The sequence below is a fragment of the Haliotis asinina genome, chromosome 3 (genome assembly GCF_037392515.1).
Source record: "Haliotis asinina isolate JCU_RB_2024 chromosome 3, JCU_Hal_asi_v2, whole genome shotgun sequence".
Lineage (NCBI taxonomy): Eukaryota > Metazoa > Mollusca > Gastropoda > Lepetellida > Haliotidae > Haliotis > Haliotis asinina.
The window spans coordinates 53288022-53313745 of record NC_090282.1 but is presented as its reverse complement, the minus strand read 5'-3'; the positions used below and the strand labels follow the sequence as shown (position 1 = coordinate 53313745).

The window sequence follows — 25724 nt, the reverse complement described above, 5'->3', positions numbered from 1 at the left end:
TTATGTCATTCTAAGGATCTGAAAGGTTCTAGATTATCTACGTACTTGGCAGCTCTCAGCTCGGTCATCACCATGTCAACAGGAACCAAACTGACTAAAGTACCAGAGCTTATTGCCTTACTACGTTCGTTCAAGCTGGAAGTTCAACAACACAGATTTAGAGCTCCAGCGTGGGACCTAAATATTGTACTCCAACATCTCACAAGTGATGCATATGAACCACTTGATTGGACTTCAGCTGAAATGTTGACTCAAAAGACACTATTTTACTTGCCTTGGCTACAGCGGCAAGAATATCAGAAATTCATGCTCTAGACTTTAATCGAATGAAGTTTGATACAAGTTATCAAGAAACAGCTCATTTAGGTCTAAGATGGGATTTCATAGCAAAGAATCAACTGGCAGGTCAACCAGATAGACAGTTCCGTATACCACTTTGTCTTCAATCTTAGGACCTCACGATATACAAGATTTGTCATTATGTCCAGTGAGAGCATTGAAAAAATACATTGCACCTACTAAGTCTAGAAGACAACGGTTCAAGCGCCTATCCCTCAACACTATCTCAGTCTGGATCAGAGCTGTTATACTTAGAGCATATAAAGCAGCAGGATTAAACCCTCCACAAGCCTCTAACCCACATGAAGTCAGAGCTCTAGCCTCTTCACGAGCGCTACGTGATAATTGACCCGTGAACGTCCTGGGGTAGAATAGGCCTTCAGCAACCCATGTTTGCCATGAAAGGCGACTCAGCTTGTCGTACGACTAACAGGATCGGGTGGTCAGACTCGCTGACTTGGTTGGCACGTCATCGGTTTCCAGTTGCACAGATGGATGCTCATGTTGTTGATCACTGGATTGTCTGGTCCATACTGGATTATTTACAGACCGCCGCCATATAGCTGTAATATTGCTGAGTGCGGCATAAAACTAAACTCACTCACACTACATGGTAATTGCTTGCTGTCTACTATTATGGAAGGTTGTTTATGGAAGTCAAATACAGTATTCGCCAACCATTACCTGCGAGACATAGCCATGGAGGACGTCACTGACATTCATCAGTTTGGACCACTTGTCGTTGCTCAGCAACTAACAGTTCCCTGACGACGCTAACTTAGCTCAGCCTATTTATCACGTGACTTGTGGAAGCCAGACGCTCTGCGGAGTATTTAGGTGGGAAGTTTATGCTCACGTCTTGATAAGACTAGCACAAGTGACTATGACCTTGTATTCATTATGAAGATATTTGAACATGAAGGAAGGTTGCAACTAGTTTCGATTGTTATATCGTGATATTTAGTTGCATCAGAAACTAACAGCACACTAGCTATATTGGTGTCATCATGTACCAGTCAACAAAGCCTTTTTTTGACTGGATGTGATTTCCCCCAAATCTACAACGACTGGGGGGGATTTTCTGGCTGTAGAATCCAGCGTGGTCTGACCCACTATCAGATTCTGTAAGCAATAAAGCATGAGTCAGGATTAGGAAAAATATGTAATTTTCTCAATAAAATTGATATTTTATACTTATCCTGACTCATGGCGAAAGCCCTCCCAGCCGCCCCTGAATTCTCGTATTCTCATGTCGGGTGATTATAGGAGAGGGTAAACTATCATGGCCATCAGCTGACCATGTGCATGAGCAAGGGAGGTAATACATGGGTGAGTGTGAATTTTACATCCACTTCTTTTAGAAGGGAACTTCTAGGGATTTCAGGTGTTCCACCTGAAAAGGAGATAAGCAATATTGCATGAGTCAGGATAAGTATAAAATAACAATTTTATTCAGAAAATTACATTTTTAATATTTGAAGGGTGTTTCAGTCTTTTCTGTAACAGTGATTTTCACATAATTGTTTACACAGGTATCACTGATTGTTCAAGTCATTCATGATTGGAATCAAAAGTTTAAATAAAAAGAATATTAGAAAGTAACTAGATTCGTGTTACATTTATTCTTTTTGTGTTGCATTGAATGAAGACCTGTTTATGTTGTAGTCGCGAAAATAGCTGATGTAAAGGGCACGAGTAAGATGTTTCTTTTCGATTGAAGCACATGTAACTTATCAATGAATTTTAATCAGGAAAGTAGTCCATCATACCTTGACCTTTGGTCATCACCATGGAGTAGTCAATCATTGGATTAGAAATCGATCTCACATACATATATTTCATACTATTTGTCTCACATGGGTCTCTCGCCTTATCACCAAGGGTGACTCATCACCCATAATTAGTTTAAAACTTGAATGCAGCCTTTACCAAGGTTGGCAGACTGTGAGAGCACTTCCTTCAGAATCAAGGTCAGAAAGCTATTATGATCAGTGGTATGTCTTAGCAGATGTTTTATTGAGGTAATGATATCCCAAAGCAAGGATCCAAAGTTTGACTGTGAGTTCAGAAAGACACCTTTTGGAAGCTGTATGAAAAACAAAGACACAGATTGTCCTTTGGCTGGGGGCCAGGGAAACAGGACCATTGATTCGGGTTTCTATTCTTAAATTTTTCAAATGTCCAAGGCAGATTCATCATAATTGTTCAGACTAACCTGCAACATGAAGAAATTCAGCCAGAAATGCTAAGGAAACCAAAGAGTCTAAACTGATTGCATTATTATGCTCATTTAGACGAGAATATCAACAGAGCATGTCCTTCAGCATCTTACCAGCAACAGTTACACACCACTTGAAGAACCCGCATTTGAATGTCTGATTTGAAAAAAATCCACTGTTTTCACTGGCCTCAGCTACGTCCGCCAGACTGTCAGAGATCCATACTGTAGAGTTTCATTGCAGCAGACTTGATGACAGGCCCAGTGCATGAATGCACCTTGGACTTGGATTTTATTGCCAAATATCAACTGTCTGGTTAGCTTAACTGTCAGTTTCACATCTCTCTCCCCCCCCCCACTATCTTCAGTACTTGGCAACAAAGATGAGAAAAATTTATCTCTGCATTATACTAAGATGCCTGTTTATCCTCCCTTTGCTTCCAACTCATCCAAAGTTACAGCATTAGACTCCACACTAGTCCTAAATATTGCAAATACTCCATCCGTGCCATCAAGAAGGGTTGTTTTTGGAAATCAGACTTGGTTTTTGCCAGTCATTACCTCAGAGACTTCAATACTGAAGATGGAGTCGATACATGTCAGTTTGGAGCCCTGGTTGCACATTAACTGACAGTTTTAATGTGAGATAGGGGATACACATCAGACTCACCCAAACGTAACTTCAATCCGACTCATTGAAGTCAGGTTACCATTTAGCAATGATAACAACTGGTTGAGAGTCCATGTACCCCTGTTTTTGTAAGTAATCAGAACATTTTTGTTTTATTTGCATCTTTTGAAGGTACTTTTTTCCCATCGTTTGGGCACATTCATAGGATAAGTGTGCATTAGAATTTATGGCTGTTGTGTGTGTGTGCACGCATGCATGCATACGCACACACACATAAAGGAGAGATTTTGTTATGATAACATTCAAAGGATTATTAAGTTTATACATAAATCAGAGCATTAGTGATGTTTCAGTTTTGTAATATTTACAGATCATTCTCTTAAGATATTAATCATTTGTAAGGTAGCAGGAATTTTCTTGTAAGTGTGCTCACTGAATCCACAGGATCAAATTGATAGTAGAACAGATTATTGATCTGAATCACGCGAGCGGTGGATCCTCACCAACTTACTGTGGCATTCAAGCATGCAGTATGAGTCAGGATATGGTCAAATATGTGCTTTGGGGTATGAAAATGTAACATTCTTATCCTGACTCCTACACTATAGTGCCCACCCAGCCATACCTGATACAAAGTATTGAACCAATGTCAGTAAGCGGAAATGAGAGTGGAAAGCTTGCCTGTTGTCATATGTGGCTGTGAGGCAGGGATGTGTTCAGGTGGGTTGTGTTTCTGTTCTTGGTGAACGCTAGCACTGAAGTTTTGATAACCTTTTGGAAATGAGAAAAGGTAAGCAATTTCTGTGAATCAAGATAAGTATAAATGATATTTTTTTTTAAATGCTTTTTGTCAAATGTCAACTGTTAAGAATCAAACCAAGCTGATATCATGGGACATTTTTATTCAGTTTTTGATGATGATTCAGATTATTTATCCAAGTGGCCTTTTTCAAGGTTGTTATAATGTCACAGAAACCCATCTTCCTTAAAACATACTAAAAGTCATCTTTGTTTTTGTCAACTCTGAAGCAGAGATGAGGGAACCAGGGTCTCTTCTCGACATGAGGCACTGCAGATAACACGAGGCAGGACCTCCTCCCCATTGAGAGAACCTCAAGTTCGGTAAGTTAATTTCTCACAAACCATTTCAAGTGGATGTCTTTGGATCCTTATTGCCTGCCATAGAAGCAAAATTTTGTGACAGCTACCAGTATCACAGCTTGTTTGCAGTCTGCAGTGATCTAGTGTCTGTCTTCAGGGTAGTCTATTTGTTACTTATCTAGTAGATTTTATAATCTGTTTGCAGTTAAAAAGTACCAATGAATTGCATGTTAAAAGAACTAGTAAATCAAATAAAGTGAAATTGAAATGCGAATCCTCATAATTTTATCATGCCAACTGAACACTTAAGTCTCAGAATTTCATTCAACTTAGGATAATAGTTGTTTAACAAAAGATCATAGTTTGAGTACAATGACAACGTGATTCCTGTATGATCATACATGACTTTATTCACTGTCCAACATGTCCATCCATTTCCAATTCTAGTTCTAATATTCATTAGACCCGTTTCTGCGCTTTCATCCTGCTGTGACAGATAACAGCTTTTCAGTTTTCAATGATGATAGTTTCTTGAACAACTTTTTTGGTGGAGTCCAGAAAATGTTCAAATATCAGAGAGCTGTTGGGTATTAGTAAATGATAAACATGTGTACTACCGGTGTATTTATATTTATGTAGCAATTTTGTAAAATGATATACAGTGAAGCCTCGTTAGTCTGGACGTCGATAATCCGGATGTCTTGTCTCCCGGACGATTTTAGCTTGTTACCAATTAATGCCTATATAATTTGCCTCGGTAATCCGGAAATTCGGTTTCCGGAACCGGACGCTGAATAGCTGTAACCAATCAGTAAAACAAACAGTGAATTGCTTCATTGTCCGGACACTGTAAATCATGTTCACAAACCGTAACAGCGCCTCCCTTGCCTCCCGGGCGATGTTTACGTAACTGCCCTCAGTCATTGGGAACAATAAACATTGAGTTGACATGATGAACTCTTGTTAACTAAGTGTACGCGAGGTACAGACACAACTCAAAGGCGTGGATGACCAGTGAGCTCTTTTCTGATTGGCTGAAATTTTTTGACAGACAGGTGCGTTCAAGTGATTTTGCTTCTAGACAATGCTGCAAGCCATAAATGTGCTTCGATCACATTGCAAAATGTGACCCTGCATTTCGGGGACGAGATATCGCTCGAGAAAATCATCAATGTCAAGAATTCGATGAAAAAGGTAACACGCACACAAACGACCATGAAGGACTTTTTGGTGTGACTGTGACATTGTACAATGTTCCTGGAAAATCAACAACGAGAGACTTTGCAGTGCCTTGAATTTATTTACATGTATTGTTGTGCTTGCTTTTGGTCATTTTATAAGCTTTATAACATTAAATGTTTATTATTTGTTTAATTCAGAGTCGTGTCTTTTTTGTAATGGTAAAGGGAAGAAACGCTTGCTGAGACGTGGGATTTTATTCAGTAGTCCGGATGATTCGCATTCAGGACGAATTTGCTGGAGAACACAACCGTCCGGATTAACGAGGCTTCACTGTAATTCGCAGTTCATCAGTCCATTTCTTACTCAAATGGACTGTGCACTGGAATCTTGAGCATACCAATCACAAATTACTTTGGCTTTTTAATCATCTAACCTGTTAATCTTGGCAACACAGTTCATGCAAAGGAACTCTGAAAGAGGCAGGAGGAGTTCTTGCGTATATATTTTTTTTTCAAATTTCAGACCTGACAATTTTTGCCTGTATGATTTTCCCCAAATCTGAGTCACACTGTGAACAAACCTTCATAGCTCCTACCGCTATCTTTGTTGACACTTGCTAGCTTGGTTGTAACAGCAGCTTATCTGATTGGCTACCGTGAGAATCCTGAGCCAGCAAAGGGAGGTAAAATAAGTTATCTGTAGATAGTTATGCAGTAGATGCATTCAAGATAAAGTGGATATTCATTGGAATGTATACCCTGGGATATCGAAGATAGTTGTGATGAGGTTAGGCCATGATCCTAGTCAACTAATTGTGCCAACCCTCTACATGTTTGGAGTTTCTGAGGGCAATAGTGTTATGATGGTTCCACATTTGTGACAGAATTTAATTAACGTTATATGTATCATCCTTTGAATTACATTGATTATTAATGTGATCTCTTGAAATTGATGAATATTGTTCTGAAATATCATATAATGATTCACAGTGTTTGGTGAACATGTGTGGCACTGATAAGGGAAATCAGTATTATAGCAACTTTGAGAGACAGTCAGTTCACCTCAACATCTACACCAAAATGTTACACCCATTGAAAAAAAGAAGTCTATTATCTTAGAGAGCCTCATCCTCAATATCACCACGGTATACTTTCCGATAAATCGCCACTATACCCTGGACACATCTACGGCTGGGTTCGATAATTTTATTACCTCCCTTTGCTGGCTCCACATTCTCACAATAGCCAATCAGCTAGACCGCAGTTATGACCGAGCTTGCCAGTGTCAACAAAGGTAACGGTCGCAAAGGTTTGCTCGCAGTGTGAATCAGATTTGGGGGAAATCATACAGACAAATTTATAGGTCCGAAACTTTTTAAAATATATGCAAAAACTCCTTCTACCTCTTTCAGAGAACCTCTGCATGGTTTGTTTTGCCAAGTTTAATCGGTTAGATAATATGAAAAGCAAAAGCATGTTGTGATTGGTTAGCTCAACTTCCCAGCATAGACACCTATTTTTTACTTACCTTACCATAGGTCTATAGCATATTACCTGACGGAGTTGAATTGCTATTCAATCTTGAATGGCTACCTTGCAATCGACGACTATCAGGATACGGAAGTATCTGGATCTCCCCACTGCGCATGCACGCAGACTCCACAAAAAACTTCACTTTTACTTCAAGCGTCGTCTGATCTAGACGTGTTTGAGTTGCTATACTTTTGTTTTTCAGAACTAATAAAGTTTCATCTTTCAACTTTTTTACACTGATTCCTTTCAGGGGTTTTGTGCATGGTTCGTATATTTTTCAATCTTTGTGTCGATTTCTAACGTATATTTACATTATTGTTCACTTGTCGGCTACCTCATACGAGACACGTTAGCGTGTCTCCTATTTCGTTGTTGCCTCCATGATTTGTTACCGGTTCGGTTTCATTTGTTAGTGCACTGCATCTATTGTCCGCGGCATCTAAGTTTTATATTGCTTAGCACGGTATTTAGTGTAAATTTGGCTTCTCTTTTTCAAGTGGCACCTATTTTACTTGTCTATTGCAAGCATGCTGTTGCATGGAGAGTGGAACAGTCCATTACGTGGTAAGGGGTGTTTTTTCTTCTACCCTTATTTTCACACGGTTATCTCGATTTATTACAGTGTTTGTGCATGACACATCTCTTTTGTGAGGTTTCTAAAAGCTTGAAGTCCAGCAAGGTCCCGTACCCATACTGCTCGGACTGTGCTGCTGTGGCCTGCTCCCTACTGCAGCGTTGTGCAGTGTGCTCGAGTCTATCTAGTCCAGAATTCTAGGCATACTTGGCATCAGTGAGGAAGAGGAAGTCACAGATCTCCTGCATCCTCGTCTGGTTCGAGGTTATCTCTTCCGTGTACTCTTGAGATTCAGTCTACATTGGAAATACCTGTAGCGGCTTCACAAACTGCTGCTCAGATGGAGGCATCACTGTACCAGGATCATTCAGCGCTGCTGATGCCGACGCCGATTCCCACGTGGACACCAATACCAACACCTCTGCCTATGCCGACACCGACGCCTATTCCTACGCCGATGCCTATGCCTGCGCTGACGCCTAGGCCTATACCTGCGCCGACGTCTATGCCTTCTGCCGACGCCTATACCGATGCCGACCCTTACCACCCAGCCGGGAAGTCGGGTGGATTTAGAGAGACCTCACGCTCTTACGCACACGGAGTTGCAATGGATTTTTTAGAGTGCTCCATTGGTGACGCCAGGCGCATCTCTAAAACAACCTTCGACTTGGGTTCCTCTGGTAATCCCGGGCATTACAGGGACGACACAGAAGGAGAAGCACATCCCAAGCTACTGTCACTCCAAGCTTAGAGAAGTCGGCGTCAGGTTCGGGCGCACTAGCGTTTGGAGCGCCACGGGGCGCTGTGACTGTGGCTAGTGATAGGATGAGAACGGGATGATCAGGCGTCAGATCCAGAAGTCCATGGAGTACTTCATCCTGTGTTTGTCGGCGCCTTCTTTCGCCATCCAGGTCACCGGATCGTTTGGGCAGATCCCTCCACCCCAGATGCAGGAGTTGGCGTTCGCGGTCCTGTTCTGCGTCACCACCTCGTGTCAGACAGTCGACACATAGGAAGCAGGCGCCGGAGCGCAAGTCAACAATTTCTTGGAATTCGGATGATGAACAATACTTTTCTCCAGACTGTGAGGAGGACCCTGCACAATTGGAGGAGGAAGAGGGATCGTACCTGCCATTGTCCGCTATTTATGATTGTATAGCTGATAGGCTCCAGGAGTGCCCCTCCCGGACGTCAGGGGTAAACAGCGCCAGGGCTATTAGGGTGGAACCCGAACTGATGATTCCGCCTCATCCTATGGTGGCTGACGCCATTTGGGCAGTGTTGGACGAAGCCATCAAAAGACCTTCTTCCTCCACCTCTTAAAAGGTTCAGGACTCCATATTACAAGCAACTGACACGGAGTTGCGGCGCATCCTAAAACCTATATCAGCATTAGCATCAGCTAATTCAGCGGCGGCTGTAGACTTACCGTAACTTAACAAGTTCCAGTTGGAACATCTGTTGTCACTATTCCTATGTTAAGGCAATGTGTTACATGACCTGTTAGGACATGTTCGGACAGTGCTGGCAATGACGACAGTCGTGTGCAGGATGGGGTATTTTGGATGCGTGTTTATGGCAGGAAGAGTTCAAACGACGTCTGATTAGAACTCCTTTCTAGTCATAAGCCATCTTCAGGAATGCCATTCCTGAGGTGTACAAGGAACATGCTGTGTTAACGAACACGGAGGTATCTTTGTCAGCATTTGAAGCCCTCTTATCTGCCTTACGTGATAAAACGGGAACGCACGACAGAGGCAAGAAACGCCCCCTCTATTCAAGACGTTGGGGGTGGTACCTGTCACGACTGCATTGAACCTCCCGCCACCAACAGTGCCAGTTTTTCCTAAGCCGGGAGTATGGGCATCTTTTGGAGGAACTGGTCCAACTTCGAAGATCCTTACATTACAATTTGTCTACATCAGCTTAAGTGACGAAAGTTTTTTTCGTGCGCTTTACTCATCTACACACGTGCTCACTAAACAGCCTGGCTACGGACAAGCCTAATTGCTAGCAAGGGTATCATCATGAACAAGATTTCACGATGATCAGTTATCTGCTACACCGGTGATGTCACATCTACAATCTGATTGGTCCCCGAGAGACAACGCCCTGCAAAGGAAGCCAATGACGTTACATCTACATTCTGATTGGTCCTCGAGGGACAACGCCCTGCGCAAAATGTGTTGTTATTATTCCAGTGTTGGGAAGTGGCCTACATTTGACTTTCAGTGAGTTTTACGATGGAAGGATGTCGTTTACACACTAGACTAGCAGTCTACAGCGTCATTGGTTTCTTCAGACGGCATAGAGGTCTTCTAACAGCAGACTCAACGCTGCCTATCAGGAGGCGTGCAGCAATGAATGGCAGTTTCTGATCACACAGTCGGCTATAAATAGACTTCCTTGGAATGTCCGCTCGTTCGTAATGAACAGCGTTGGTGATCTGAAGTCAAAGAATGACGCATCTTCAAGGCATACAAGCTTTTCTTGAGAGAAGTCAACTTAGTTTACAGTTGGACTTCACTATCATGCTGTTAACTCAGCTTGGATGACTTGTGAGTCTAACTCCGCGGGATTTGATTCATCACATCGCTGTCCCAGGTCGGGGGGTTGAAGTTCAAGCCAATGATTAAAACAAGTTCTACTCTCTCCGTTATCACTATGTCAGTGATATTGTCTACTTGATCGGCTCACGTCACCTGAGGATATGTTCAGACGATGACGTCTACTATTACGTCTATGACAGCGGTTTCTGGTTTTTATGTCCTGACCGGTTTACGACATTGGGCGTCTTGAGACCACACCTGCTTCGGTAGACTCGCCAGTCAATGTTTGCGCAGGAACTTACATATTAGAGCCAGCATTCGACAACGCCTGTTGCTTCTGGTACATCTGCACCAATACCTGTGCTGGTGGACGATCGAGTTGAACGTCTGAGACGGAGTCTGACCAAGTTTGTGCAGGACCACAAACTTTTTTGTGCCTTGGGGTTTTGGTCTGACACAGAAGCATTCTGGCACATCAACATCCTTGATCTGGAAGCAGTGATTCTAGTTGTAAGTCACTGGGTGTCGATGCTGCTCCAACCTACTGATCGTCTCAGACAACACGATGGTGGTATGGCTGATTTTGAGACAAGGGACAACCAGATCCAAGTCCCTACTGGATCGGATGTTTCATTTAGCCAGCATCTTAGATGCAAATGACATTGAAGCCAGAGCTTGTCATATTAAGAGATCCACTCTGACTTCCAGAGTGGGATCAGCTGCTGTGCGATTCCCACAGTCAGACACTGCAACCGGACCAGGCGTGGTTTCATCTATGTGCCTGGGCCAATTGCAAGGGACTTTGAGGGCCAAGTGATACTCATCTCAGGTGGCAAAGGTCATTGCCTGGGCGCACAGAGCTTCCACACGATCACTGTGTGCTGACAAGTGGGCTACTTTTGAGAAGTTCTGTTCCCAAAAGTCGCAAGATTCGTTGTTAGCGTCACCCCAATTCCTGGCGGAGTATTTACATTACATGCGGTGTTCAAGGAAGCTCAGAGGCAGTGTTATTGGGACCTACCTGTCAGCACTGAATTCAGCTTTAGCTGCCAGAGGAGATTGAAGGTCTCAGAGATCCCCAAATTAGTCGCTATGTTAGAACGTTTAAACTGGAGGATCAAAGGTTAAATTCTGACTGCCAGCGTGGGACCTGAACGTTGTGCTACAACACCTGAGAGGTCGCCCTTACGAGCTGCTGGATAGGGCATCGTTTGACAATCTATCTAGGAAAACGGTGTTTCTGTTGGCGTTAGCGACAGCAGCGAGAGTGAGCAAGATTCACGTGCTGGATGTGACCAGGATCCAATTTGAACAGACCAGACTGAGTGAACCAACTGACAGGTCAACCAGACAGATTGTTCACCATCCTGCCCCTTGTGCCCATTATTGGACCATATGATCGGGAGGAGCAGTTGCTTTGTCTGGTTCGGGCCCTCAGATTGTATATCAAGAAGTCCTCTCCTCATCTGGGATCTAGGAACAGTTTGTTCCGGCTTTATTCTACGACCGCTAGAGGGGAAGTCACCAGGAACACAATAGCCTTATGGTTGAGGCAGATCATCCTGGCGGCTTAAGACGCACAGAATCTAGCTCACCCGTCGTCTAACAACCTGAACGAGCTTCGGGCGTTAGCCTCGATCATGGCCCTATACAGGAACTGTACTGTTCCTGACGATATGGCTGGGTACTTCTGGCGGTCCTCGACAGTTTTTGCAAGCCATTACTTGCGGGACTTAGCCATGGAAGATTTGGAGGGCTGCAGTCTGTCGGACCACTAGTAGTTGCATAGCAACTCACTCGTCCGTCCGTCTGTCCTATAAGGTATGATCTTACTTACCTTGGTCTATAGGGGTCTTGTACTTACATGAGATAAGATACCGTACCCCTCCGGTGGTTAGTACGTGACCTACTACTCTGATTCTGGATCCAGTGACCATCATGAGAGATCGTTTTGGCAGATCGGCATGCAGAGAGAATCAGTAGTGGTCTGGCTGCCCCGAGGCATATGTGGGATCTTAAGACACTGACGATCCTCTGGAGTCCTACACCACCGTCCTGTCTGTTGTATCCATATGCTATAGACCTATGGTAAGGTAAGTAAAAGTAAGGTAAGTATTTAAATATCTAAAATATTTAGATTTTAACAAGATTGAATAAAAGCCAGCCAAGGGAGGTAATAAATTTATCGGGCTGAGCCTTGATGCATCCAGGGTATAGTGGAGATTTGTCGGAGCGTATACCCTGGAGATATTGAGGATGAGAGAGCCTTTGCTGTTCATCATACCAGCTTCTAAATGCCACTCTTCAGAACATGATACATGTAATAGGTTGATAATCTTTTGTATACCCTACCTCTGTTACATCACTATTATATATCCTAAAACACCTTTGCTAATACACCATATAGAGGTTTTATTTTTGGTTTTTAAATGATTGTTCCATTTGTTTTTTCTCACACAGACTGGATCCCCGTCCAGACCCAAGATATGAAGCAAAGTACAGGGCAAATGAAGAAAGAATGTCATATAAGAGAATGGAACGTGTAAATGAGAATCCTAATGATCTTCGTCATAGCCTTCATCGCAAACTTCAAAACACAATGGGAGAAGCAAGGTAAAGTTTTTATTAGTGTTATGTGGCAGCGAAATCTATTGTAAACATTGTTGTACATTTTTAGTAGGCATACAGAGCAATCTGTTTCAACTATAGTTGTCACAAATGAGGTGGTATCTCATGTGAGCAGTGATGTGAAAGTTGCGATGTTGGGAAGCTTTTGGCATTCCATGTGATCACTGGCCTTGTGTCACTCTCCATTTTTGCATGGCTGGATGGTTGGACAGATTCATCTGGGTCTTATGCAAGCTAGCACTGTTATATTTAAAACTGTTTAAATATAAACATTACTGCTTGTAATTGTTTCTTATATCCTTTTGACATGATATGGGTTGGTTATATTTATTAATTAGCGCCTAAAGTATCATTGTTATTAGAGTGGTGTTTACTTATGAGAACATGATACAGTTTATCTAATTATAGTCCACTTCTTGTGTGATCTTCCTGCAGTCTTAGCTCCAGCTAAAAATATTGTGCCCATTTATTTAATATTATTAGATAATTATAGTTTTCCTTTTCCTGACTCATGCTTAATTGCTTGTCTTCCTCTTCTATTCAAAAGTTAGTCGCACACTTGAAATCCCTTGAAGTGACTTGGGGTCCCTATAGGGCACTATTTCTCAGTTTTTCAGTTTATTATCTAAATTTTACTGTATATGGTTTTTTGTCTGTATATTAATTGAACGATGTAAAAATATGTGTATAATTTGCATATTTTATACATATTTTCAACTTGTAATCATGGTTCATACTTTGTTTACATTTTGATGAAAACTTGTTCAAGTTGTAGATACCCATTTTCAGCATCCAACCCACACCAATTATGTCCATCTTGCACTCCAGTTTGTTCTTCCATTGACATTTATTGGCTGAAGAATTTAATCAATATTTGTTTGTCATTCTTAGACGTGCAAGGGACAAGGTAAGACAATATCCATCAGTCATGTCCATCAGTTAACGGATGCTGCACTGGCTAAAAAGAAGAGAGAATCATCAGTGTCACAGGCCAAGTGATCTATATCGTCTTTATCGCAGAAGAAGAAGACATCATCCTCTACTAATTCAAAGGCTCATTCCTTCAGGCAAGATACTGTGCCTCCAGGTGAAGCAGAAATATTTGATGAACAACCTATATTTCTTCCAGAGGTACCTGTCACCAACAGATCGCAATCAGCCTCGAAGGCAAGGACCTCAACTTTTACGCTGCATACTACCTTCGACACCGACATCTTCTAGGCAGGATGGCAACAGCACACCTAGATGGTATTCTCAGAAGAATACTCCACAAGAGGTCTACACATTCAGTGCAGGATTTTGATCCCAAACTTGAGGAACAATTCACGCATGATGTCCTTAATGGATTGATGCTTCACAGAAGAGAGGTTTGGGCCAAAGGCTCCTTTGTTGACTGTCATCGCTCTTTAAGACACGACCTGTGAAGGCCCCGGGGTGGAACAGACCTTCAGCAACCCATGCTTGCCATAAAAGACGACTAAGGGGATCGGGTGGTCGGGCTCGCTGACTTCGTTGACGCATGTCATCGGTTCCCAATTGCACAGATCAATGCTCATGTTGTTGATCACTGGATTGTCTGGTCCAGACTCGATTATTTACAGAATATTGCTGAGTGAGGCATAAAACTAAACTCACTCACTCACTCTTAAAGGCACACCTTACTCTCAAACCGATATGAATATTGAAGAGTATATGCATGAACCTTTACAATCTCATAGATCATCATCATCAACAGCCTCTGCGTCATGCAGCCGGGATACTTCCATGAATGTTGGCTCAGCAGTAGTTCTCCTAGCAGGAGGTTCTACTTAAGGAGGTTCTAATTATCAGAAAGGATTCTCCACGCATAAAATCTCCTTGTCATCATCGACAGCGTTATATATCATCTTCACCCTCAGGTTTGGAATCACTTGCAGGCAGGTTTGCCTCACCACAAAGAGGAATTCTCAACGAGGGATGAATCTTCACGCAGTTATAGGAGGCCTTTGCCAAGTCTACACAAGGATTATCAGCTTGAAGATTTGTGCAGAATGGAAGGTGCATGAAGGGATATACATGTAGAAAATGTATATAAGGAATCACATTCTGAGAATTCACACTTGGAGTACATATGCAAGGAATTGCACATGGAGATTGCGCGAAGGGATCTAAATTATGATTATACACCATCGCGGAGGGAATCACACAGGGATACTCATCGTCATGACTTCTTAGATAGATTCTTGGATGAAGAAGCGAATGTTATTTTTTCTGATGTGGAGTAACTTCGTGGATAGCTGATGGATTGGATTTAGATTCTCTGTCGAAGGAATGTAACGAAACTTTCACTTATAAAATGGTCATTGAGGATTTTGATACGGTACCTCCTATCAATCCTACAGCTAAGGTACCAGTCAGTCTCAGTGCAGCTTTCAACATAGCTGCGAAATATCAAAGCCCACATGTACCACCTTTTAATGCGAAAAGGTTTACCTTTACACCACATGGAATCCCTTCATGAAGGCTCCTGAGATTGACAAAGATCATAAACTTATCAACAACGCACAGATGAAATCTTATTAAGTGGATGACAAGAACCTAACTCAACTAGACACACTACTCCAATCCTAGATTGTTGGGGCCCCAGGTCCCTCACCAGCAGGTGGGGACATTAAATCTAATCTACTTCCTGGTTTGAACCAATCATGTGAGTTCTTCACATTGGTCACCATAGGTGTGTTCTGCCGGCTCGGCAATATATGCACCCCATAGTACACAGCAGTACTATCATTTCAGGTCGTTTATTTTAGCTAAATGCACTTTCCACATTTACCTCCAAGTAACCAATACACTAGTTGACCCTCCCAGTGTTTCACTTGGGTAGGCTCTGTATCACACACCATATACACTCCCCTGTTAATCAGGCTTCATGTGAGTACAAAAGCCGGGACTCCCCCACTTTGAGTTATTCTACAGTTAAATCTCCACCCACTGGCAAACCACCAGCACACCACCGGCAACCACCGATGTCCCACCGGCATCAACGTTTAGCCACTGGTACCACCACCGGCTACACCACCAGTTCCACCTCCGGACCACCAGCCACCGCCTCCGGGTCACAGAAAGTATATAATAACCCAGTCACTGCGAGATTCTTTGTCTGATGAGCCCAATCCAGGACGAAACTCATCGCACGTGCTAGCATCTTAGCCTCCCTCGTCTATATCGGTCTCTACTCTCTTCTCTGTAGAAACACCACTCATCGTACATTTTATGGTCTGGCTATATCTAGACTTATTAATGAAGTATTGATATCTAGATTCAAGAATTCAGGTTCAGAAGAGGACAGAATGATTTTGTAAGCCCTTCTGACACAGAAAAGAGATCAACAATTTATATCGGAGCACCTTGGATCTAAATCAGCAGGATTAACTCTGTTGAGAAGACCAGAAATTTTATAATCTTGCAACTGGAGTGACAGATTCACCAAACATTTAGAACCTCTTACTCTTTGCCTTCCATATACTGTGGAGGAGTCATGGAATTTGCTAGATCAGTCACGCAGGAGACCAAGGAAGTTTTAATGATTAAGTCTATTGATACCTTGGCTACTGTTATTCGCCAGACTTCGCATTGTTACTCCAACAAGTCGAAGTTAAAAGGAGTTTAAAAGGCAAGAGACAAAAACATTCCACCAGTGGAGGAGGTAATGGCTCTTTCCGTTGTTCGAGAGGGAACAGCAGGACTACCTCTGGTAGAGGCTACGCCCTTATAAGTGGCAGTCAAGATCACATTTGGAACGACTAGAGCCTTCCACCCCTAGTCGTTCCAGTACAACCTTCAACTATGGATGGAAGACTACAGAGGTACTGGGAAAATTGGGGGATACTATTGGATGACTTTGTATCTCAGATAATTCAGGATACAAGATACAACTGAAGGTCATTCTGCCACTTACCAGCACACCATTAACATTCAACTGTGTAGCAGATCAGGCTCAGAAATTGGAAGAAGCAATTGTTTCTACTAGACAAGAATGCAGTCTAAATAAAATCCAAGTGAGCCATCTCCAACAAAAAGGATGCTGCACCAAGAAGTGTTCCAGCTCACCACTTGGAATACTCTTCTCCACTCATAGATCTTTTTGCAACTCGATTCAACAGTCAGATACAAATGTTCGTTTCTTTGGTCCCGGATGTTCAAATATGGGCAGCAGACCCGCTCAGCATCTCTTGGGAAGTCTTGAATGCATATGTGTTCCCACCTCCGGTATTGCTACCTCAAGTACTTACAAAAATCAAACACACAACGTTACAACTGACTTTGGTCGAGCCTTATTGGCCAGCAAAAATGTGGTTTCCTGTGCTCATTTAGCAATGAAATGAAACTACCAGATTGGTCAAATGTGCTAATACATCCACACACCAAACAAGCGAACAAGAATCCAGGAGTGCTCCAATTACACGTAGGGATTGTATCAAACCATGTTGAAAAAACGGGGATATTCTGTGAGGGCAGCAAAAGCGGTAAGTTTCACTCTACGCAGATATACATGCAATTTGTATGATGACAAATGGAAATGGTTTGGAGCTTATGCAAAGTGGAGAAGATTTACTGCATCTAAAGCATCTCATCCTCAAGTGGCCCAAGTGGCTGCACTCAGCACAGTTATATCTATGAAGCCAGGTGTCAAATTAACTAAAATACTGGAATTACTTCATCCCAAGTAAACTATCTCTCATTCAAATTGGAGGATCAACAACATAAATTAAAAGCCTTGGCATAGGATATTATTTAATGGCATTGCCATGGAAGATATATCCAGTATCCATCAGAACATCCTGTTGGTTGTGGCACAGTAGTGGACAGTCCCAGCTTTACTCACCCATAATCACATAAACACAAGGACGTCAAGTTGTTCCACATCCACTGAATGGAGTCCATGCTCCCCTGTTTTACATGGTAAAGCAGCGCAAGATTCATATGAATCATTTCAGTTTACAGCCAATTCTTAAAATATGAATCGAACCAAGACAAATGGGAATCTCATTTCTTGTGAGTCGTAAAAAATCCACAAAACATATGATTTACTTCTTTTTTAGATAAAAGAAGGCAGTCCCCATTTTATAGCCACAGTGTCTGAAGATTCTAGGAGTGAATCGAACAATATCAGAGTCCAAATAGAGTCCACCACCTATCCTTTGGACTCAAGGAACAACTTATGAGACAGGATAAGGAAACATTTTAATTTTTATGATGAAATTGATATTTTAGGCTTATCCTGACTCATAGTCAAAGAGCTTTCACAACCAGTGAAAGCTTCAGTGGATATAGTAGGGCTTCCACTGTACATCATAAGAAAAAGTGTTGGGATAAGTATAAAATGTCAATTTCATCCAAAAAATTACATTAAGGTGAAAAATTCAGAGTTTGCACTGTGACTGTTTTCTGTGTGAAATAAGTTTAGAAATTTGATGTCTTCAATAAATTTTTCACTTGCTTCATGCTTTATATCTTATTGCAAATTCATGAAACAGGGACAAGTTTTATTAGAAAATACTGAAGTTACATGAATAAAAGATTGCATGGGTTTTCCATTATGAAGATAAATATGCAGCAGAGGGTTCGGATGATCCTGGCACAGTCAGGCTGGTAAGGCTCATCATCAACACCGAGACTTTGTCCCCTCTACACACAGCCTAGACATCAAATGGGACTTCTCCCAGAAAATGCTGCCTCATCAAACCCACTAAGAACATTCACAGAATATGTAAACTCCCCAACACTGCTGCTTTGTGCATTACCCAGATTGTCAGAAGGGCTGTGTTCCTGGCGGAGAACCCGGGCACTCTCCTTGTCTGCACCAAGAGATCAGGAGCTACCAAACTAAGGCACCGAGAACAATGGGGAGTCTGACGACGGTGTGAGGTCCACATACTTACCATGTTTTTCCTGAATCTTGCCAGTCACACTGCTGCCAAAGCTACAGAAAATTCAGTGATATAAATAAATTCATTAGCTTTTTCAAAATTGCCAAGATCAACAGTGTTCACGATGGTGTTTCAAAGTAGCAGGACATTGGGTTCTGTAAGTTTCAGATGACTGTCTGACCCACAGAAAATTCCCAGGACCCACAGAATAAATTTCAACAAACATTTCAGATTTAACATTTCTCATGATTGGCATTGAAATTATTAGCATTATATGATAACAAACCTAAGATTTCTAAAAAGCAGACAAGTGTCACATGCCGCAAATAACAACTTCACACAAAGTTCACAAAGACATTGTGAAATATTCAGACAGACACTGGGACTAGCGGGTTGGTGATTTCTATCTGACCTCTGGCGAATCTGCCAGATTTGTCAGAGGGTCAGACGCTATTTGTGAACACTGGATCAGGATTCTCTTTGGACTGTATATTGATCTATTTCAAAGAAGTTGAAAAAGCATCATTTTCCATGATGCCCTGGACATGTTCAGGATAGTACCATGGATGGACCTCGTGGTCAAAGCCACAAGCATGGTGAAGCTGTGAGCCATGCCATCATGTCTTTCAAAATTTGTTGTTTGTACCAAGGAAGGGCATCCAGTGACAAGATGTTGACAGTCTGTAAATTTATGACACAGTTGGCATTTCATGTCAATACTTTCTTTAAAAATCACATTTAAGCTATTACAACTGGGAAGGGACTGGTCCTAAGCAGCAAAAAGGAAGCCCTGAGTTTCACTTTTGAGACAAGCCAACTTCATCCAGGTGATTTTTGTTATGTTGTACAGATTAAAATGAAAATGCAGCAGAGGGGTTCAGGTGATCCTGGCACTGTCAGCCTGGAATGGCTCATCAGCTCAGGGCACTTGACACCTGTACACACAACCCAGACAGCGAGTTGGACTTCTCACATGAAATGCTGCATAGTCGAACTTTTCAGAGAATATGTAGACTCCTCAACACTTTGCATTACCCAGAGTGTGAGAAGGGCTGTGCTGTCAGTGCAGAATCCGGGCACTCTCCTGATCTGTTGAAACAGATCAGGAGGTACCAAACCATGGGCACTGAGATCAATGGAGAGTCTGACAACAGTTTGCTTTTGATGTAAGTGTGACATTTCAAAGGCGAGTTCTGCATACTTGGTATGCCTTTTATGAATCTTACTTCTGCGGGCCTATTCCACAAAAGGTTGAAAGCATCATTTTCGAATTTCTGATTGTGTCTAACAACCTTGGCATGGTTAAAAAGGTTGAGGAATTCCTTGCTTTTATCATGAGTCTTGACATGCATCACCAGAGGATCATCCTGTAAATAAATATGTGAAAAGTACACAATAGAAATTCTATCATGAAGAGCCTTCATAATAATCACACAGAATTGATCTCCAGAATTGGTTGGCATATACAGACGAATGAGAGAGGAACGAGGGTGGTGGGCTCTGTTATCTGACATGACCTTTTTGGTCAGGTGGTCAAGACTCTGGGTGTCTTGTTTTGTCCAATCAACTACTCCAAAGGAATAGGAGAGGACTGTTACAGCAAAAGTATTGGTGGCTCTGACCTTGTTTCAAGCATTTAGCTATGAACTCCAGATTTTCTTTAAGCCAGATTTATGCTTTACCTAAAGTTTATCTTGAATCCGGACATTGTCTCAAACTTGCATTTAACGATAGGTGTAAAACGTCGTCGTCCAAAACTCCCCACCTCTGTAAGTTGACTGATCCACCATTAACCACCTTGCTATTTTTTCAAATGAAGAGTGTTGCATTATTACATTTGCTTTGTCAATATCATTAGAAAACGGCTTGACAAGGAGAACCTATTCTTTAAAATTGGCCTTCCCTTTGCAAGGATCTCAATGTCATCCATGTAAAGGCGATGAATAAGTGATGTTGGGGATCTGTGCTGGGGAGGTCCAGGATGGTAACCCTCCTCTTTATAAGCAGAAAGCTTAAAGGATTTAAAGACAGACATAAAGGCAAAGGACTAAAGGCGTCCCCCTGAAATATTGCCCTTCTGATTGCACCACACAGTGCCTCTATTTTGTACAGTGATGCACTGTCTGTACAACTGCACCACACAGTGCCTCTGTTTTGTACAGTGATGCACTGTCTGTACAGCTGCACCACACAGTGCCTCTGTTTTGTACAGTGATGCACTGTCTGTACAACAGCACCACACAGTGCCTCTGTTTTGTACAGTGATGCACTGTCTGTACAGCTGCACCACACAGTGCCTCTGTTTTGTACAGTGATGCACTGTCTGTACAGCTGCACCATACAGTGACTGTATTTTGTATCAAATATTGACCTCATTATCTGACAAATTGAACTATAACTATAATTGACTAGAAGAGATTTGAGATGTCATAATTGTTACTTAATAGGTTACTTAATAAAACTGGTGGGAATGCAGATAATCACATGTTTGGCACAGTCCACTTTAAATCCAAAAGCTGTTTTTTATTATTTTAACTGTTACAGATATAAAACAGAAACCATGCATCCAGATGGGTGCCAGAAAGATGAGAAACCAGGTCATGGTCGTGATGCATGGGAAGTGGCAAACGAGTATCAACGAGATAGACCACACTCAGGTAAGTCATCCCACAATGTCCATTGTTTGTTTCTTATCTACTGCTTTGGTTAGTAGCCCTACTGGTCAGGAACAGATAAAGCTGATGGTTGTACATGTCTTCCTACTTACAGTCTTACTTTCGTGATTTGGTAACTAGATGATGCCTTCTAATATCAATTTGATTTTGCCATATTTTTACTTTCGTTGACGTCAGAATAAATTAGTGAAAGATAATGATGCCTGAATGATGACAATTACTTTGGTAACTATTGTTGTTCGGATTGTTTGAGCTGTTAATTATAAAAGACAGTTAGAGTTTAAAATTCAATGAATTCAATCATACCCACTAGGTCAGAGTTCATATTCATAGAGTTGTTGACAAAAATCATCAGTCTTCATTTTGCAAGAGGTGGTCCCGTAATTCTCATGTAAGAAGTCATGAAAACCAATTGACATGAAACTTCAATTCACTCACTGCTCAAAAGAACTTAAGGAGCATCCAATTTTAAATGGCAACTGATTTCCATGAATGACAACATTGGCTCTTTGGCTGTTGCATACCTGATACAAGCTATCTTCTTGTCCATCACTATCAATTTTAACTGTGCTGATTGTAATTGTTCATTTTGTTGGTTCTCCACAATTCACTAACAACCAATGAATGATTATGTCTGCATCATGTGACACTTACAATGCACAGCAACCTGAACCCACGGTGGCAAATTCAGTACACCTAATAATCCTAATATTCCTCTCATGCTTGTAAGTAGATTAGTAATACATGAAACTACCATGAAACGTAATTGGTCAATATCATTTTTGGTTTTACATTATTTTAACAATGGAAAATGTAAGTCATATGAACACATCAAGTCGGAACATCCTCAATATCTCCAGGGTATATGTTCCTACAGACCTCCACTATACCGTGGATACATCCATGGGTCAGACAGATAATTTTATTACCTCCAGTGGCTTTCTCCACATTCTCACAGCTTGCCAGTGTCAATAAAGATAGCAGTTGCAGCTGTGAAGATATGTTCGCAGTGCAACTCACATTTTGGGGGAAATGACATACTGACAAACTGATAGGTCTGAAACTTTAAAAATATATATGCATGCACTCCTTCTACCTCTTTCAAAGAACCACAGCATGGTTTGTGTTGCGAAGATATATCGGTTAGACAAGTAAAAAGCAAAAGTGAGTTGTGATTGGTTCGCTCAACTTTCCCAGCATAAACACCTGACAGGATGAAAAGCCAGTCAAATGAGGTGATAAATTTAATTATAGCTGTAAATGCATCTAGTGTATACTGGAAACATATCGGTACGTATACCCTGGAGATATGGAGGATGAAGTCAGAATGAAGTAAGTGTTTACTTGCATGATCAGAACACATTTCATGACTTAACTGTAATGGCTTAACCCCCTGGATGCCACAGGGACATATATGTCCTTCCTCTACATCCCTCACATTGAAGTCCACTCAAATTCTAAATATACCACGCACATATAAATACTTCACAGTTTTGAGTGAGTGAGTGAGTTTGGTTTTACGCCGCTTTTAGCAATATTCCAGCGATATCACGGCGGGGGACACCAGAAAATGGGCCTCACACATTGTACCCATATGGGGAATCGATCACAGTTTTGAATTCTGCGGAAAATTCCTTGTTTCTTGATACCATCCACTATTATCCACAGACCAAGCTAAAGTGCTTAAAATTGCCTTTCAAAATAGGTTTCAGTATTTTTCAAACTGTACAAAATCGAGATTCACAGCGTTATTTGCAGTATGTTTTGAAATATGACAATCGGATAATTACTGGGAGTAATGAATTTCAAAATAGCATATTTATGATCACCGATATCAAGTTTTCATGTAACCAGTAATGATAATTCTGAAATGTCTCCAATGAACCCAGAATCGGTTGGGATGTTATGTACTTACACGAACACCGAAGTGCACTTTCCTCCATATTAGTCAGTGTTTACAAAATCCCATTTCGAGAAGGCCGGCATTGAGATGCCTGTAACATCACGTATATTTCATAGTCAGCTGCGACAAATGCATCATTGAATTCCCCACACATCTAGAATCAAATTACAAATGGTCTTTGTCACCAGTACCAACTGTCTAGGTAAAACGAAACGAAAGATAATTAGTATGAAAACGAACGCTGTGCTCGAAAGACAGCACTTGTTTGAAATGTAAACAAAGAAAAAATTCCAATTTTACAGTGCATAGCATTTTCAGAAATTTTCCAACATCCAGCCGTCTAATCATTTCTTACAATGGCTCAATACGCTTAGTATATTCAGGGGAAGAGTATCGTAGCAAGAAATAGCCATTTAAAAATAGATACAATGAAATAATTTGGTAATTCATAAGAAACTGTCAAACTTTTAGTGCAGCTTGATGCCATGACTGACGCAAAATCACGCCAAACGACAACAGTACTTATCAGCATTTCTAGCTTCTTCCATCATTTGCAATGTAAACAATAAATACATATAACAATACACAGATAGTCAGAATAATTCTGATTACTTACATCTCACATTTATGTACAAAAGATCCCTGAATCAAGGAAAACGTCCTCGCAAAATCCTGTGTACTCTTGTCAGCGAAGCTGCCATTTTGAAAGAAATCAATCATCAATAGCGATGTCACTCGTCAAATTGTTGCACATATTAGGCAATTTCTTTGAGGTGAAGGTCAGCTGAACAAGAGTAAACACAATGGCCATATTCTGATTGCACTTTTAGTATTTTGATTTACAATTTGCCTATCGTTCAGATATTTTTTCATGAAACTGATTTCAGTATCTACATATATCCATGTTCAACACCATATCATATGTGGATATAAGGTATGCGTTTTTATTCTTTGAAAGCTTTTGATTGTTTGAATAATATTTACATGGGAAATTGACTCTGCACAAGTGTTGGAAGCTCACACGTAGCCATTACTGCAACATGTGCTTTAGTTGACGTGATGTACAATATTCAAACGTTGGGACAAATATTGCAGTTTCATATGAACAGTGATTTAATTCCAACTTATAAGTAAAACTGATAATATGAATGAAAATGATATGTACATTTTATGAAATGTAGGGGCACACATATTTAAAGGAATTATCTTGTTCATTGTATCAGTTTGTGTCGTTTTTATAGACAAAACAATTATGAGTTTTGATTGACCAGGTGTGAGTTTGTCAAGAATGATTCATTATCATTTTTTTCGATAATAAACTCAATTCAAATTCGATTAAAATATACCTGATGGCAGAATATCTAACTCAAACAATATTTATACGAAAATTGTTAAAAATATATAAATATATGAGCCTTGCGTCCATATTCTAATACTTTTGTTCTGAAAAAGCAATCTCTTTGTGCCTTTCATTGCATACTTATGAAGTGAAATAGTTTCAAATTCATAAGAAAAAGAAAAAATTGAATGAGTATTCAATGAATATTCAGGTGTTGTGAAATTGTCATTTACGCTAAAATGATGCTTGACAGGTGCGTGTGTTGCTCACAATAAGATATGTAGTAAAACTGTGTAATTGTTGATATATTCAGGACACTATTTCAGTGGTAAAATCATTCATTTTATATTTTGGCTAAAAAGTGTTGAATTCTGACACAGAAGCCGAGATCGTTTACACATTGAGAGGAAATTAGGTTAGATATATACTAATCAGCTACCAGAGTCGTTTTTTTTCAACATCACAAAATGCACAAAACAATGTATCATTATGTTCAGTTATTTCATTACATTTGAAAATGTGGCTGTTAAAAGGGCACTGATGCGGAGCAATTTCCGTGGACTGGTGGTTTCTTTTGTTATTATTTTTCTCCAGAGAGTACGCAGATGATATCCCAGAATTTGTGACTGGTTCGTTATCTCTGCTGTACCTCCCATATGCGCAATTGATAGTTTATGTGTAGACTGATCAACAAAGATGAAGTCATTTTACCTTGTTATTATGAAAACAAATCAAACACCTTGAAGTTTACTCATCTGCCAGTGATATAAAAAAACTGTTAGGAAGTCAGTGTAGGTCTTTATAAATTGTCTTATAAACCTAACAGACAAAAGTTATAGCAACAATGCCAGGCTATTACCCCATTCAGGAATGTAGCCATCAATATCCACATAAAAGAACGATATTCCATTCATCTGCGGCTGTAAATAATCCTGCTCTATGTCTTGTGTCTTTCAACAGTCTAATATGCAACACATCATTTGAGAAATTTTCACACTGGTGTATACATAATCTCACTGGTCACCCAGGACAGCACACCTGGCAACTAACGGTTGCGGTATGATGTCCGCCATTAGTTAGCCAATAATGAGCAACAATCAATCAATCAAGGCAGTGGCGGTTAATTCTTTGTAGGAAGGATGTT

At 41.0% G+C, this 25724-nt stretch overlaps 1 protein-coding gene across 1 annotated transcript in view; it reads left to right on the top strand.

The window, feature by feature from the left end:
* LOC137278158 (uncharacterized) overlaps nucleotides 1–25724 on the top strand; it is a 63856-nt gene that overhangs the window by 22184 nt on the left and 15948 nt on the right. The window contains exons 4-6 of the mRNA XM_067810331.1: nucleotides 4218–4310; nucleotides 12587–12739; nucleotides 21208–21320. Of these exons, the coding sequence (XP_067666432.1) occupies nucleotides 4218–4310; nucleotides 12587–12739; nucleotides 21208–21320 (359 nt within the window). The remainder of the gene's footprint in view (nucleotides 1–4217; nucleotides 4311–12586; nucleotides 12740–21207; nucleotides 21321–25724) is intronic.